Source organism: Pocillopora verrucosa, chromosome 1 (assembly GCF_036669915.1).
Source record: "Pocillopora verrucosa isolate sample1 chromosome 1, ASM3666991v2, whole genome shotgun sequence".
NCBI classification, from domain to species: Eukaryota; Metazoa; Cnidaria; class Anthozoa; order Scleractinia; family Pocilloporidae; genus Pocillopora; species Pocillopora verrucosa.
In genome coordinates this window covers 10,483,243-10,499,545 of record NC_089312.1, presented here as the reverse complement: position 1 = coordinate 10,499,545, position 16,303 = coordinate 10,483,243, and the positions used below count along the sequence as shown (strand labels likewise).

The 16,303-nt window shown below is 36.7% G+C and overlaps 2 protein-coding genes across 2 annotated transcripts; one reads left to right on the top strand and one right to left on the bottom strand.

The window, feature by feature from the left end:
• Window positions 1-526: 526 nt before the first annotated feature.
• Window positions 527-9,856, bottom strand: LOC131780583 (aspartate aminotransferase, cytoplasmic). Its single transcript, XM_059097195.2, has 9 exons — window positions 9,696-9,856; window positions 9,372-9,562; window positions 5,985-6,093; window positions 4,861-4,979; window positions 4,244-4,348; window positions 3,695-3,845; window positions 2,847-3,012; window positions 2,459-2,601; window positions 527-1,500 (listed from the first exon to the last, which is right to left on the bottom strand). The coding sequence occupies exons 1-9, from the start codon at window positions 9,811-9,813 to the stop codon at window positions 1,358-1,360; spliced, it is 1,245 nt and encodes a 414-aa protein (XP_058953178.1). The 5' UTR covers window positions 9,814-9,856; the 3' UTR covers window positions 527-1,357.
• A 34-nt stretch (window positions 9,857-9,890) lies between these two features.
• On the top strand, window positions 9,891-15,306 carry LOC131780584 (charged multivesicular body protein 3-like). The gene is made up of 7 exons (XM_059097196.2): window positions 9,891-10,048; window positions 11,980-12,040; window positions 12,171-12,350; window positions 13,071-13,192; window positions 13,761-13,872; window positions 14,322-14,362; window positions 14,822-15,306. The coding sequence occupies exons 1-7, from the start codon at window positions 10,004-10,006 to the stop codon at window positions 14,912-14,914; spliced, it is 654 nt and encodes a 217-aa protein (XP_058953179.1). The 5' UTR covers window positions 9,891-10,003; the 3' UTR covers window positions 14,915-15,306.
• The last annotated feature ends 997 nt before the right edge of the window (window positions 15,307-16,303 follow it).

The following is a 16,303-nucleotide window of genomic DNA, read 5'->3' as shown; positions in this document are numbered from 1 at the left end:
ATTCGACATCCGTGGAAAAAGGTTTGATGTTTATGAGCGAGGATGTTTTGTAGCAGATTTTTGTAACACAGTGGCTTGCAAGTACATTGGCCAAGCCGAAAACTGTGATATCACTTGCTGCGACTACGATTTATGTAACGCTACTGCCTTGCTAACATCAACCAAGGTTTTCATTGTGATTTCTGTGATTTTCTCTTTGTTCGGGTATGTTTAACATGCTTGATTGGAGCGCTCACAACCAATCCAGGCCAACTATGGTAATTACAACTATTACATTATGAAATTTGGGAATTTGTTTATATGATGAGGGTAAAATGCCGGTTTCAACAATTTGATTGTCTAGCTGGCTACGTTGGACTTTTTTTATTCATGAGCTAACTTAAAGGCATGTCTCGCCAACAAGAGACTGAGAGTGCCCGAAACTGTGTGCAGAGATGTTGTTGACAGGGAACAAAGCACTACGAAAGGATTCACGAGGAACCTGCAAATCTACTGATGTGTACATCTTTTTATTTCAACATGACGACCACATATTTCAGGGCGTAAAAAGATTCTTATGATGAGAACAATGTGCCCACGGCAATGTTATTTCATGAGCATTTTTCAGTTAAACGCGATATGTTTTTATTGTAGCAAACACGAAGTGAATATAAGATAATTACTGAATATTATTTCTGTTGAACTAATAGGTAACATTTATGCTCATGAGCTGGTAAGATTAAAATTGAGCGAGCAAGAGTCGTGGTAATTAACGAAGTTTCGCGTAAGAAATTGCCTGAACAAATTGGAAAATTTACTATTTCTCCAAACATTTGTACTTGCACAAGAAGAGCTCTCATAGAGGTAACGCACGTTCCCTCCGCATGTCATTCACCCTGTCTTTTTTGCACTCTTATAATAAGTGGGTTTTTTGGAGTCAAAAATTATCACAACACTTATCCTGCATCAAATCACTGAACGGCTTACAGGCTCCGCCCTGACAATGGCTATAACAACTTTGTATTGAAGGTGAAAGGTTTATTGATATTTCACCCAGTAGGGAAATTTTAATACAAATGAGACCTTCCTTTGTAAATAAAATCAGCCACAATTGACCGGACGATTAAAATATAAGTGATCACACCGCATTTCAGTTTGTCTGATTGACAAACGTTGTCCCTTGTAAATACAAATCGTTAAATTATGAGATGACTGTCAGCTTTATCCATTCACACGAATACCTCTTGGGCGATTTCACACTGGCGTGAATGATGTGTCAGCACGCACGCACGCACGCACGCACGCACGCACGCAGGTTTCACACAGATTAGCTTTCACAACAACAAAAATAGCCAGCACCCGAAAACTATAGACTTGATCAGTCGGTAACTGTGGTGACAGCTTCATGAATCGCCTCAGCGATGTAGTCGACATTATGGTGAGTGATCCCACAAATGTTTACCCGTCCGCTGTTCAGCAAGTAGATGTGGTAAGACTTGGCTAAGAATTCCACTTGTTTTACTGCAGAGAAACACAACATGATCATTTGAAATCACGCTGTTTCCACTGGCACTTCAGTTAAACCCCCCTGAAAATTGTCTCGCAGTATATAAACTAGATTTGCAAGGACTTCCTGGTGTGCCATGAAACCTTTTTAACTCCCCTTAAACGTTGCCAGACATCTTCCTTGATGTCAAAATGGTGAATTGCTGCATCATGAAGAATGCAATCACGAATAACAAAGGAAATTCTTGTACCTTCACAGGAACAATAATAAAAATTTTTGAAAACTCTTTTCAATGACATTTTAAATTGCGATGATGTTCATAAAGGTTCGAGTACACCATTTCTTGATTGACTTAGATAGCAAACCTAAAGAAGAGCTACGAAAAACTGTTCGCTGAAGACACCAGCAAAGAAAACCTGTAAACAAAACTGCCAAAAAAAAAAGACTTCCTAGAATATAGCCCCTGACAACCCCCTTGAAAAATTGTACTTATCAAATTGTCTTAACTAAGGAAGTTCTCTCTTTAAGTTCTTTCAATATATAATTTGGTTTTATCAACTACATGTAGTTGATAATGTAAATTGGCCACCGTGTTGTGTTCTTGGGCAATACAATTTCCTCTCACAGTGCCTTTTTCCACCCAGGAATGCAAATGGGACCAGTGGATTGTCTGGGAAGCCTGAGAGAAAGCTGAGGAGTAACCTTGCGATGGACTGGTCACGGTATTCCAGACTGTATGCGCCACGGCTTAGGTAGACTTTTAGACTTTTAGAACTACAGACTTCCAGTTAGAGCACCCTACTCCTTTCATGCGGAAAAAAACAACAACAACAACAACAACAAAAGAAAAAAAACAAGAAAAAGTGGGACAGGTTCCAATAGTAATGGGACACTTAACTCATAACCTTAACCAAAGGTTTGCAGAAGTCTCCATTTATGCAAACCATGCAATCATATAACAAAACCACTCACCATTCAATCCTGTAAATCCAAACATTCCCTTCTGGTCCACAATATGGTTCCACGTTCCTGGTGTTCCACGTTCTTTCAGCTTGTTGTAAAGGAGTTTTCGGCACTCTAAAATACGCCCAGCCATCGTCCTTAAAGTTTCACGCCTAAAAGTTACAAAATATCAAATTAATTAACATATCTGAAATAAGAAATGTCCTTTTGGTAAATCACCAGAGATTTCTGGCAAAACTGGAAGGAATCTGGCACTGTTAATTAGTGCCAGACTCCCGGAAAATCTTCCCCTTCCTCCTGGTCAATGTAAGTAACGAGAAAATTGATCCACGTGAGAAAAATGAATTAACACTCACAGTGATGAAATTTTGGCTCTCAGCTAACAGATCGTTCTTACCATTCGGCAGCGTGGGCTGGGTTGTTCAGTATGGTTGCTACAATACGTGCACCATGATTGGGTGGATTTGACCACATTGGGCGGATGATTGCCTTGAGCTGGCTACGGATACGTTCAGCTGTTTCATTATCTGTTGTCACCACACATGTATGACCTGCCCTCTCATCTGCAAAGAAAAATTAGCAGCTTTGAACAAATACTTTAGTTAAAATTTATATTTTCAGTGTTTAAATAGTAATCTTTCTTTTAGCTTCCATCAAAAGCTGTTTCTAAGGTAATAATACATAAACCTATGTCTATCTTCAAAAAACCCCTTTAAGCCCTGGGTCATACATGTAAGGGCATTTCATTATTCATGTTTTCCCCTATTCACATTTCATAGGGAAGCATATGCCAATGAACAATTTTCAGTTGGCTGCTGCTGTGAACAACAGTTTACATACATGATTTCATATATTTACAGTCACTTTTCATCATGGGTTTCTTACCAACCAACATAATGACCAGCTCCCAGTTGGCTTGTTAGTTCAGTTGTTAGAGCACTGCACCAGTATCCCAGAGGTCATAGGTTCAAATCCCATACAGGCCTGAATTTTTTTCAGGTCTTGTTTTCACTACTGCTAAAGTGGTACTCATTATTGCAAAGATAGCTTTAAAATTCATTCCACAACAAGTGTCGCCCAAGATGGGGTAAACCAGGCTATTGCCTAACAGCCACACATCAGAGTATCCCTGCATTGATACCTGGCACTGTGAAATTACGAAGCAAGGGAAAGGAGGAGGTATCAATTAACTTTGTATCTTTTTGTTTTCACAAATACAGTCAACCACCTGCCACAAGTACTTACTGTATAATCCAAAGTTCTTGGCAAATGATTGTCCTATGACCATTTCAAATCCTTGACTAACAAAGTAGCGTACAGCCCAAGCATCCTCATCAGGGTCACCTGACACAAATCCTTGGTAAGCTATGTCAAACAAGGGAAACAGCTTTTTTCTCTGGAAAAAAGTAAAAAAAAAAACCAAATGCACCATTAAGTAACTATTAAATTATAAAGTAACATAAGAGATGCAGCAATGGAGTGTTTCTTCAAAGCATCAATTCAAAATTTTGAAATACTCTTTTTAAGGGGGGGGGGGGGGGGGGTTTGTACCAAGTACCCAGTACAAGTTGTACCACAGTACCCAGGGGAGCTGACTGATAGGATAACAAGGTACAAGCTCTCTTAACCAGCTGTACCATCCACGTTCCCTGACAGAAGCACAACACACTGAACAGCTTAAGCATCAAATATTCATATCAATTACATAGGCATGTATTTGATATGAATGTGTAATGACTGGTTTGAAACTATTTGGGACACCTGATTAATATGTGAATAAGTAGTTTAGAATACCTTCATTATCTCAGCAATCCTTTGCCACTGTTCCTGGTCGGGATCTACTCCAGTTGGATTGTGTGCACAGGCATGAAGCAGGATTATTGAGTTATCTGGAGCATTCTGGAAAAAACAATGGTAGCAAAATAGAGGATAAGTTTTTGAAGTTCATTCTACTTAATTCTTAGCCATCTTCTTCCATCTAAGTTCATTTATAGTAGAGTATGTCTTTCTTTTCGACAGAATTGATGTTCAGATGCGCAAGTAGTTTTGCACAGTTCCTAATACATACTTTACATAGCTAAAAATGCACTGATTAGCAATTTCTATTCACATGGAAGGGTTCAAAGATGTAACGCATTGAAAACCCATAATCATTAAACATAATTTTTGTTCAAAGTCGTTTCAGTAACCCAGAGAATTGCCAGATAGGTCTGAACAGACCTTTCCATGCAACTCTGTCCCTAATACTTAACTTTCAACTTTGTTCACACTAGTCTGCTCTTTGCTCTTTACTTTTCTCAAAGCATTTTACCATCTAAGACCCCAACCTCTTCCCTCTTAAGATAAAAAAAAAATGCTCTATCTATAACTTTAGTTTCTATAGCACAAAAATTATTATGTTGCATTTTCACCTCTAAATCTTCCCACATGCCCTGGAAATCCAAACCTTTTGTTGCTTTATCAAAGTAACGATAATCCTTGATGTTTTCAGCCTTGTAACCAGTGGCTAAGAGCATCTTCTTGTGGTTTCCTACAAACATGTGAAAGACAAACACAATTGTAGTAGACATCAGAATTTCACTGCACTAAAAGTGATATTTCTTATCAAAGAAAAACCTACAGTGTAACTTAAATGGAGCAAAATGTTATGATGCACAAGTACTAAACATTTGTGTGTACTTGAATTAGAGATAAAAGGGCTTCACTTGGGCTTCCAATATAGAGATGGAGTGATGATCATGAATGTTTGGATGTGCTTCCAGCATAATAGCCATGACACTTTTTGCAATATCTGTGGCCAAGTAGACCTTCTCTTTAAAAGTCTTTCCATAAAGGTCTCCACTATCAAGGAAGGACATAAGAATGTGCTTTGTTTGCTTTAGAGGGCTGTAAATGGCTTATTCTTGTTCCAAGAAGCCATGCAATTTTTCAGATTGTCCCAGCCTGATAATCAGTGTTTACGCAGAAACACTAGAAGAGGCCTTTTTGGAAGATATAACAAAAAATGTATCATGTTTTGTTTTGTTTTTTTCATACATTAATTTTCACTTGAACCCTTTAAAAGGAGAAATTTGCTTTCTATCATGGCCAATTGTTATCTTCCTAGATTGAATGAAGATTCTCAATCTGGTTGATACACACTGCATACGTTTTTACTTTCCAGGAGTTAAACATCCCCTCCAACGTAGAGCAGGTGATTGTTGTTAAGTACTTTTGTCTATCAATGCTCCTATAATTTCCAGGAGTAAAAGTTACTCTCCATAACAAAGTAGGTGGGTGTTTATTAGTGAAGCCCTTGCAATACTGTTCCCATGGAAAAAGTACATTACAGTTGAACCTGTATTAAGCAGCATCTTATTAAGCAGTCACCCCGTATTAAGTGGTCGTTTGTCAACGTCCTGAACTTGTTTTCCTTAATCACTATAATTTTCAACTCCATTTAGTGGTCACCTCTACACTACTGTTGCCAACACGAAACATCATCAGCACAAACATAATCACATTTAAAAATTATTAATAAAAAGAAAGTACTCACCCCATGTAGGATTGGAGACGTAGATAACTTCTGAGTGGTAGAATTTCTTCAAGAACTCCATCCCAAGACGAAGACTTCCTGTGCCAGAGATCGCCTGAGCTGAACAAACCTGTCCAAAGAGATGAATATAACATTTCAAGACAAAAAAGTTCTTCCAGCACGAGGTTACAAACAAGAGAGAATAGTGCTAGCACTGAAGCATTGGTGTGAGATATTACACGTATACAGATGTTGACAAAAAGGTTATTGGGAAAAAAAGAAATTGAGGTCAGTTCATTCTTTTCTTTGTTTTTCATGAAGTTTATATTAAATAAAAGTTATTATTGTTTTTTTAGAGGGCACGGTAACGAATCCTGCAATCTGATTGGTTCTTTACCCGGTCAGTATTTTCCTATCTCTGCCCACGGGCCACGGTAACGCTTTCTTGAGTCGCCGAGTGCATCCCAACTTTCGTTGTCATTTTTTTCATAAATATACCTCGTTTTTCGGCTGGGCAGTATTTTTAAGCAAACACGTCGGTCACTACCTCAAGCCGATAAATAACTTATGAATCCTCTCTTTTCTCTCTATCAAATCAATTTGGTTGACAGAAAAATATTGGTTTCAGAATGAATTTGAATAAACAATAGTGTCATTACGAAGTTGACAAGCGGCCTAAAAACCGTCTGCAATTATAATTAATTTTAATCGTTCACAAAAAGTACCCAGAAAGTTGACACGTGAAGTATTTGGTTACAGTTAAACTGAACGATGGAACTTTCATTCATTTAATATCTGAATTTTCTCGAGCAATTTGTTAGTAGTGAAAGAGCGAGCGAAGTTTTAATTTAAGTTCTACAACAAATATACGCTCCCGGTAAGTCTTTCCAATTCCCTTCAATTTAGACATTTGTACCGTAAATTGCACAACAGAAATTGAAGGAATTTTTTGAGAAAAGGCCGCATTAAATTCCCTTGTGTCTCGTTGGAGTGTGCCGTTCGAATTTAGTTTTTGTGAAGGAAAGACCAGAGTCACACACGCCATTGCAGCAAACAAACCAGCAAACTCTCACAACTTCAAAGTAAAAAAATTGAATTTACTCACAATTACTTTCCTCGCCATTTACTTAATGAACAGAGGTAAATCTTCGTACATGAGTGAATGGTCGATGAGAGTGAATAATACTTTCCGTTAGATCATTGACATCATTGAAGAAAACATTGTCGTGACAGCCCTTGCCAAACTAGTTCTGATGTTTTTCAAATGTTCCTACGCTTTTTTTCTCTTGCGCGCTCTCTAATTGACAGGTGTCAGATTGTGACAGATACTTGTAAAAATAATGTTTCAAAGTTTGTTTCGAAGCCTTTTAAATCACCTTTATCGTTACGGAAATGAAAATGTTTCGCTGAGGCATCTCTCTTTAATTTGCATCACCTCTATTTTAAATACCATTTCCTCACTCAAAAATTGTTCAGTTTATGGAAGATCTTGCCGTATTTACAGCCCTAAATCATTCGGGTTCTTTCGGAGAGAATTTCGTCAAGTTTAAAAACAATAAATATGTTATTTACCGGCTAAGGGTCGGTCCATATGGTGAAAAACTGTGACCTCGGTCTTGAAAATGCTGCCCTCGGCCTACGGCCTCGGGCAGTATTTTCAAGACCTCAGTCACAGTTTTTCACCATACAGACCTCCCAGCCGGCAAATAACATATATGTATTGCCAACAAAATAAATTCATCAAACCTGTTATGCCTATTCCTTACAGTACTGTTTTCTCAGATTTCTTTAAAATCCCAAGGTCAACACCCCAGCTGAACTGGATTAACTGAGAGCATAAGGACTTAGTAGTAATACTTTTTAGGACACTGCTGCCTGGATCTTCTATTCGCTGCCTTCAGGGACAAAATCATGTGTGGACAGCAAATCATTTTCAAAGCACGCCTTTACTTTTTTGAAATCTCATCTGTCATAATTTGCTTCGGTCTCAATTCCAAATGCTTTGTATTATAATTATTAATTGTACATTATCATCATGAATTTGTTAGTTTTTTAGTGTAGATTAACTTAGTTTACTTGGGTGAAGAGCCATTCTATGGATACACTGTAATAAAGCCTTTACTACTATTATTATTATTATTATTATTAATAGTCTCTAGTGGCTCCAATTGGCAACTAACTAGAGGGAAAAGAAGGCATGACTGAATTGTATGGCTGAAGAGAAGTGGTATATGTTAAATTCAATTTTTTTCAGAGTAGACTAGCACTTGTTCTTGTTACATGTCAAGATTTGACGCATAAACCTTTCTAAAATTTTGCTTACAATTGATATTAAATTGTATTTACTAAGCTTAAGTGGTGTAATTCATTAAGATGCTTTGCAGGGTTTATACATCATTCATGTTGTCATATCAGGCATGTCTTAATCACCAGCCTGAGCTTTTCAGTTGACCAATCTGGCTTGTTGAAACATTATGAAACACTTGATTGTTGTTAACTGATTTTCATTAAACCCTCTCTCATTTTCACAATTATTCTGACTGAAGACCAGTTCACTTTTATCTTTTGTCTCAATTGATTTCTTTTTTCTTGTAATATAAACCTATTTTTGTTGTAATGCTTAATGAGAAAAATATCTAGGCAAAACACCTTCAAAGATGTCAATCTTAATAACACATTCTCTTATTTCACAATGAAATCGTACAAAATCATGACATGGTATTCACTGCCAGCACCCCAACTACCACCCACTCCAAAGACACTGCCACACCTTCTATTGACAATATTTAAAAATGATCATCCATACCTCATGATCAGTGCTTAACTCACAGAAAGATAATCCATATTTCATGGAAAGTTTTGTGACAACAATAGTTTCCCAGGCATAAGCTGTCTTAACCCTTCAAGTCCCATGAGTGATCAAGACAGAATTTCTCCTTACAATATCATGCAGACAAGTGATGAGAATAAAGAAAAATATTAATTAGGGGATTATTAGTTGATCCAATACCAAATTCTCCAAACTAACATCACAAGAATTATATAACAGACAGTAACGAGAATTGTAAATGAGATCTTGGGAGTGAAAGGGTTAACTATATTAAAGTGTTGTCCTGTCTCAAGGGTTTGATAATTTTAGTACTCCTCTAAACAAAAAAACTTTCAGTTGGTAGCACTGAAACAACCCAAAAGAATTTACATGCCCGCAATGCTGATATTGGGCCTCCCTGCTGACAAATTTTGCTTAGGCCCCCCCGCGCCCGCTTTAAAAAAAACAAACAAACAAACAAACAGACGAGGCGATGGCCGCCAATGACGTAATAGAGCTGAACTTCATCATTTTATAAGCCCTAGTTCCCATGGTATAAAGAGAGGAGATAATTTATGCTAAGTGTGTATCAAACCTACCCTATTCTCTACCAGCGCAGGGCTGTCATTTCCCAAAAGCAGTCTGCTAGCCGCATCACAAAAGGACTTTAGACCATCGATTGATAAGTACTCATGATTTAGAATTTTCGATGCGATTTCCTCAGCGAGTCGCTTCTCAACATTCAAAACCACTGGTAGTACCATTGGATTTCCATCTTTGTCGCGATAAGCTTGATAAATCAGCAGAGAAGCAAAATTAATTAATCCCAAGACAGGATATCGAACTAACTTAAAATTAGCAGACCGTTAATGAATATTAATATCTGCTCATATGCCTTGTCTGATTTTTAAAGTAAGATTTACCTCCAATTCCCATGTTGACTTTATTGGGATTCTGGTCATCTTTGTACATCTGATTGACACAGAAAACATGATCTGTAGGAACTCCAGGAACATCTTTGAAGATCGAAGCAGCCGCCATGTCGTGCCACTAGGCAATGCCACTAATTTTGTCGATAATTGCTCGCTGCACGCTTCGTTTCCTTCCGAACCGCAATCGACTACAGCCGTGACGTCACGAGTCCAAAAATTGCTATTTTAGGAAACTACGGGGAAATGAACGATACTCGTTCCATTTCTAAACATTTCTTCTTATTTTGCTGAAAACTACGATGGGATTGTTTGGACAAACCCCGCAGAAAGCACCAAAAGAACAGGTTTGTTAGCTTATATGGAGTTTTACGTACGTTTACGATCCTTTTATGCTAGAGCTACTGAGGAACATCACATTAAATGTGATATGTTACTTGTTATTTACTTCAGCTTAATATTGGCAAGTAAAATCCGTATGTGCTTTTTCTTTTCGATTACAAAGTATTAGAGGGAGATGAAATATCTGAATGAACACTTGTATCGCCACGCTCCAAGCCCGTTGCAGGCGATAAGATACTCGCTTATAATGCATGCAGTACAGTGCATGTTGAGTTTTCAAAATGAAACTGACAACTTCGATTTTTACACCAGTGAAAGCAACGGAGCTTCGTTGCGATCGTCAGCTTTAGGGAACGTTACTTATGGGACATAATTCAAACTCCAATGTTAATTTATACGAGGCTGTTGAAGATATGTGATTTGCAAACTAAACTACGAGATAATTATAAGTAACTGACTGTGACCACTCTATGATGACGGCCCTCAATGTAGCTCAAGTGTTGTAGATTACTGATTATGATTGAGAACAGATAGGACTTCTTACTTTGTCAACAATATTTATACCAGAGGTATTGAATTTTCTTATTAATGTCTTTTTTGATACCAAGATCCTTCATACAAGAAATGGTACATATACATACACCTGTTTGTGGTAGTTTCTAGCACTGATACATTGAAGTTTCTCAGGCCTTTACAGTTTAACTTCATTATGCGTATTCTCCTTACTGTTCTTTATACATCTCTCTGCCAACCATGACTTGGTGCTCACAAGGAGAATTTGTTTAACAATCAAGAGCTTCTTTAAATGGTGATCAATTCCTTTATGTTCATGACCTTAATGTGTAAGTTATGGGTGATATTGTAACAAGAAATTAGATGCTAGTTACTCTTAGGGGTTAAAGTGTTAACCCTTTCACTCTCAAGATCTCAATAGTAATTCTCCTCACTATCTATAATAGAATTCCCATAAATTGTTGCTTCTAAGAACTTGGTGTTGGATCATGAATTCCGTTGTTGACATTTACCCTTATTCTCATTACCTGCCTGCTAGATAGAGTATGATAAAACCATTGGACAGAGAGATTAGTTCCAGGTCACTCCTGGGAATGAAAGGATTTAAGTGATTGGTAGTTCTGCAATTGATCCAGGATAATTTGTATCAAAATATTACATATTCACTTGCTACTGATTGAAAAATGATCTTTACACTTACAGGTGTATTCACTAATATTAACCTACAGTACATGTACACTACATCCAATTACACATCACTGTTATCTTTTATTAGTGATCTCTCACTAGACATGTAGTGCTCAGAAGGTATGCAGTGTTTAGGCAGTTGTTCATGCAAATTGTTATCTACTTTGTATTTTGAAATTTTTTAATTAAGTGTAATTTTTATTTTTTTTTTTATTCAGATAAAGATAATGAATACTATGCAAAGAAAAATAGGATGCAAAGCAAATTTAAGCATTTAAAGCAAGTAGTAAATATTTTCTAACATAAGATCCATGCTTTTGCCTTAAACAACAGTGATGGCTTCCTGTTCTGTTTGAACAAGGAGAACATTATTAAAATTCAAATTGGTTTTGGAATGTTTCAGGTGAACCCTTTAACAGTGAAAAATCAAAATCAATTCTTATCTTGCCAAATTGTTGGTAAGTTAATAAGGTTGGGGCAGGAGTCCTTCAAAAACCACACACATCTTGCAGATACTCATCCTGAAGTGCAGAGTTCTTTTGCAAATCTGTTAACCTCAGAGACTTGGAGCAGAACAACATTTGGTATTAATAATGTTTAAAATTTAACATTTGTTATCAGCTACCAAAACAAGGCAGAAAAAAATTGGTCAGGAAAAAATGAATAAACCTTGAAGTGACTGGCTCAAAAATCAGTGTCAATACACAGTGTAACTTGGTCTTTTTACAATGTACAGGTACAAGAATGGTGCAGAGGTTTGAGGAAAGAAGGTCGTGCTCTTGACAGACAAATCAGAGGTAAGTGCAAGCTTGATCTTTTTTAAATTTGATATGCAGAAAATGTCAATGAGGTATTCCTAGCCATTCACCACTAAATTTAACCATTGGAAATTGTTTTTCAAAACATGATGCATTATTGTTTTTGCAGCCATTCAAAGAGAGGAAGAAAAAGCTAAAAGGTCTCTCAATGACGCTGCAAAGAAAGGGCACAAGGATGTTTGTACAATATTGGCCAAAGAAATTATAAGATCTAGAAAAGCTGTCAACAAAATATATTCCTCTAAAGCACAGTTGAACTCTGTAGAGATGAGCATGAAGAACCAGTTGGGTGAGTCATTTTAACACCCTGAGTGTGAGCAAAACCTTTGTCAACTTTCCAGGGTTAGCTATATGTAGCAGTTCTCCAGGGTACTGAGACTATAAATTTTCTGTAAGGAAGTAAATTGAGTTTTTTATTTCTAGTACATAGAAAAAGGTGTATCAACATTGACTAAATTTCATCTTCTCTATAGATTGAATTAGTTTTTCTTTTTTGCAAGGGTGGTTGTATTTTTGAATTTTTTTTGTGAGTATGAGGAAGGTAACTAAAATAAAACAGTTCCAGATGTACATGTACATGAATTGTATTTCAGATTTCAGAGGGAAGCATCACTGAAAAATGAGTGATGATCTTTTTCTGTCATTCTTGCAAGAATTGACATTCTTTTGCTAAAAACAAGTTCCATGAATGTAATCTTGTATTTATTAGTATGTGAAAAAATTAAATTACCAAACTTATATCCCAAACTGACTTGAAATTTGCACCAAGTATTAATTTCAATCATTGTGGTAGAATTTTATATACTCACTGGTAAAATTTCAGCTCTATTGTATTTGGTTCTATAATGGAAGACACCATACTTCTCATTTTTCTCAGCCACACTTTGAATGGCTGGTCCCTTATCACGAGCTTGTTTGAATAACAAGAGAATATATTATGATTAGTGACTTACAGAATACTTATCATATATTAAAAAATAATTTCACTACTTGTACTCATTTTTCTCAGCTACATTGCGAATGGCTGGTTCCCTAGAAAAGAGTAGTGAGGTGATGAAATATATGCAGCAACTGGTGAAAGTGCCAGAGATACAGGCCACAATGAATGAAATGTCTAAAGAAATGATGAAGGTATGCGCAGAAGAAGACAAAGAAGCTGTGCAAGCAAACTGAGAGCAATGCACATTAACAGTATATCATTTATTGGTGCATGCTTACAAACTTCAAGCTGTTTTGAACTTGAGGGAAGGTTTCTATTTATAGAGACATAACAGAATAGTTTCTTTCATTAGATTTATGATTTTAACTTGACTAGAATTTGTCAGTTCCCAATCACATTCTAAAGTATGTGGTTTCAGGTATGCATTGCTCTAGATGCTGTTCATACCATTGCATTTCTTCTAGATTTACATTATGCTATATTTTAAACTTAGAGTTGACAGTGTGGTAACTGTTAACCCTTTTAGGCCTAGATCAAATTTGTAATTCTCCTCACTGTCAACCATACAATTCTCATAATGTTAGTTCAGAGAATTTAGTATTGGATCCATTAATTATCCCCAAATTGATATTTTTTTTTCTCATCACTTATCTGGTAGATATTGTATTGATATTGTAAGGAGAAATTCTGTCTAGGTCACTAGTAGGACTTAAAGGGTTAACATGTGTTTTCAATTACATTAAACCTATTTTCATGCAGGCTGGTATAATTGAAGAGATGTTAGAAGACACATTTGAAGTATTAGAAGATGATGATCTGGAGGAGGCTGCTCAGGAAGAAGTTGATAAAATTCTCTTTGAAGTAACAAAAGGTCATATATTTTGCTTTTGTATTTTAATTTATAGTTTTATAATGCAAAAAGGACATGTACTGTGGAGAACTTAGAGCATGAAAAAAATAAAAAAAGAAAGATCCACTGAGCTGCTGAATTTGAGTGGAAGAAATATGGTCAATGCTGATTGATTCACTTAGAACCAGGAGGATTATCAATCATGAACCCTGAATTCTACTACACTGTAATTGCTCTTTTTTTAATTGTTGAGTTGATTATGGTTAGGTTGTTGTTTCATTTGTTACAAAGTAATTGCCAGTTCTGTTATTGAATCACTTAATCTCTGTTGGTTACTTACTAGCCAGTTTTAGTGATCAATTCAACATACATGTAATTGTGAGAGTGTGTATTACTGTAGTAAGAGTTTTTCTTTCTTTCAAACAGCACAAGTGTGAAGTATTTTAATCAGTTTTTGTTTTGTTGTTTAGGTACCCTTGGCCAAGCTGGGCATGTCTCAGATACACTACCGGTAAGTATTATGATATGAAAAGTTCCTTTGGGCATCACTGATTAGAGTCAATCCTATCATATTTGTACCATTACATAACTTATGGGAATGCCAAACAAACTGGTTTATTTCCTCTTTCAAGGATTAGCTGGTATTTATCCAATTCTTTCCACATGGTGTTGTACTGTGATGAAACTGCTTTATGTTTTCTTTCTTTTGCATATTTTGTCCTTTGATCAAGTTTCCTTTCAATTACAATATGTAATCATGCATGTGTAGCCTCAGTTTGACTTGTTTTTTTAACTACATGGCTTATTATGACTGCTAACAGTTTTTTTGTTCTCATTTGAACAAAATACAATATAACTGACAGTCAGGGCACACACTGCATGTGGTAGCGAAATTGTTTTTTCCTTCTTGAAGACAACAACATGATTAGAATGACATGATTATTTTTAAAATTCTTTCCCATTCTTTTAGGGAGAACAGGAAGGGGCAGCAGCGATGGTTCCATCAGATGATGAAGGTGAAATGGAGGACATGAAGGCTCGACTGGAGGCTTTGCGAAGTTAAATAACTGCACAAGAGATTCTATGTAAACCCTGGAGCTGGGTTGAAATAACTAGAAAAACTAGCATCTCAGATTTTTTGTACGTTTTTTTAGCATTATCTTGCCTTTTCTTCTCCTTCTCTCTTTCTAAGCTCTACTCCATTAAAGAGAAGTCTCGGACACATTGCAACTGAATGGCACAAAATAGCCAACCAGGTTTTAAGTTAAACTAGTTACATTTATTTTTTTTAAGAACAAGAAAGGCGACGAGCTTTTCGCTTCGTAGCAGTGAAAAAGTTAAGATTTAAATCCGTAGAGCACTATGGAGCAGTAAGTTGCATTTGCTAAGGTAGCAGTGAAAACTGGAGTACAAAGTAAGCGAGTAAAGGTAATAAATGAAGTTGATTTTTCTCTCTACGGTAGCAAATAAGCTCTTATCGGAGAATTCCTTTACAGAATGCCTTTCCAGATTCCTTTTTCAGATTTCTGTGAAAGCAAGACATTTCTGACTAGCATCGGAGTGCGGAATCCGAAGGTCTGAGGTTCGATCCTCATAGGGACTCAAAAATTTTTTTTTTGTCCCACGCTTGTGACAAGACGACTGAGAACTAAATTCCAGAGCCGTGGGCTGGGTGATTCTATTGGTTAAGTCAAAACCAATAATTCAGAGCATATGGTTCGCTGGCAGGGTTCCTTCTACTAACACACTGTAGGAAATCGTAGAAAGTGACCTCATATCTTGTTTACAGCCCGCTAGTTCGTACATTCTTGCCCTTTTTTGCTTTAATTCAGCAAGAGAAGTAAACCTTTGTAGCTTTTTCTTGTTTTAGTGATGAAGGTTTCAAGGTTTCATGTAAATAGTTACTTAGTTCACTTGAGTAAATGTGTAGAACAAATTAATTACGGTCGATTTCACGCAAAATATATTTTAAAAAATGGAATCGTTTGAAATGATTAAATTGCTTTACGTGTGGACTTGGTACGACAGTGACCGCCCTTTATGATATAGTCCGCGTCTGGCTAAGTTGCTGATGTTGTTCCACCCAATGGCAAATTCATAAACGTATGCTGTTGGTGGGAAGTTCCCATCTTCAGAGGTCTGATCGCATTGGCTCCTTGAAACCGTGTGTGAACTTTGTGCGCTGTACAAAATTCTGAAAATTCTTTGCGAAAATGTACTAAATCACGCAGAACACGCACTTTCCTCCTCGACTTTCCTAGCAATTCAGTTGTAATTTTCGCGTAGCATTGATGGAAAATCGTGTTATCTTCCACAATGAAGACGATTAAAGCTAATTTGTTGCCAATACTGCTCTCACATTCGGTGCACAGCACTGAGCGATGAACGGAAGAACTGGAACACATGCGCACTTACTGGCGACGACTTGAAGTTTGTTTGGCAGAATTAGTCG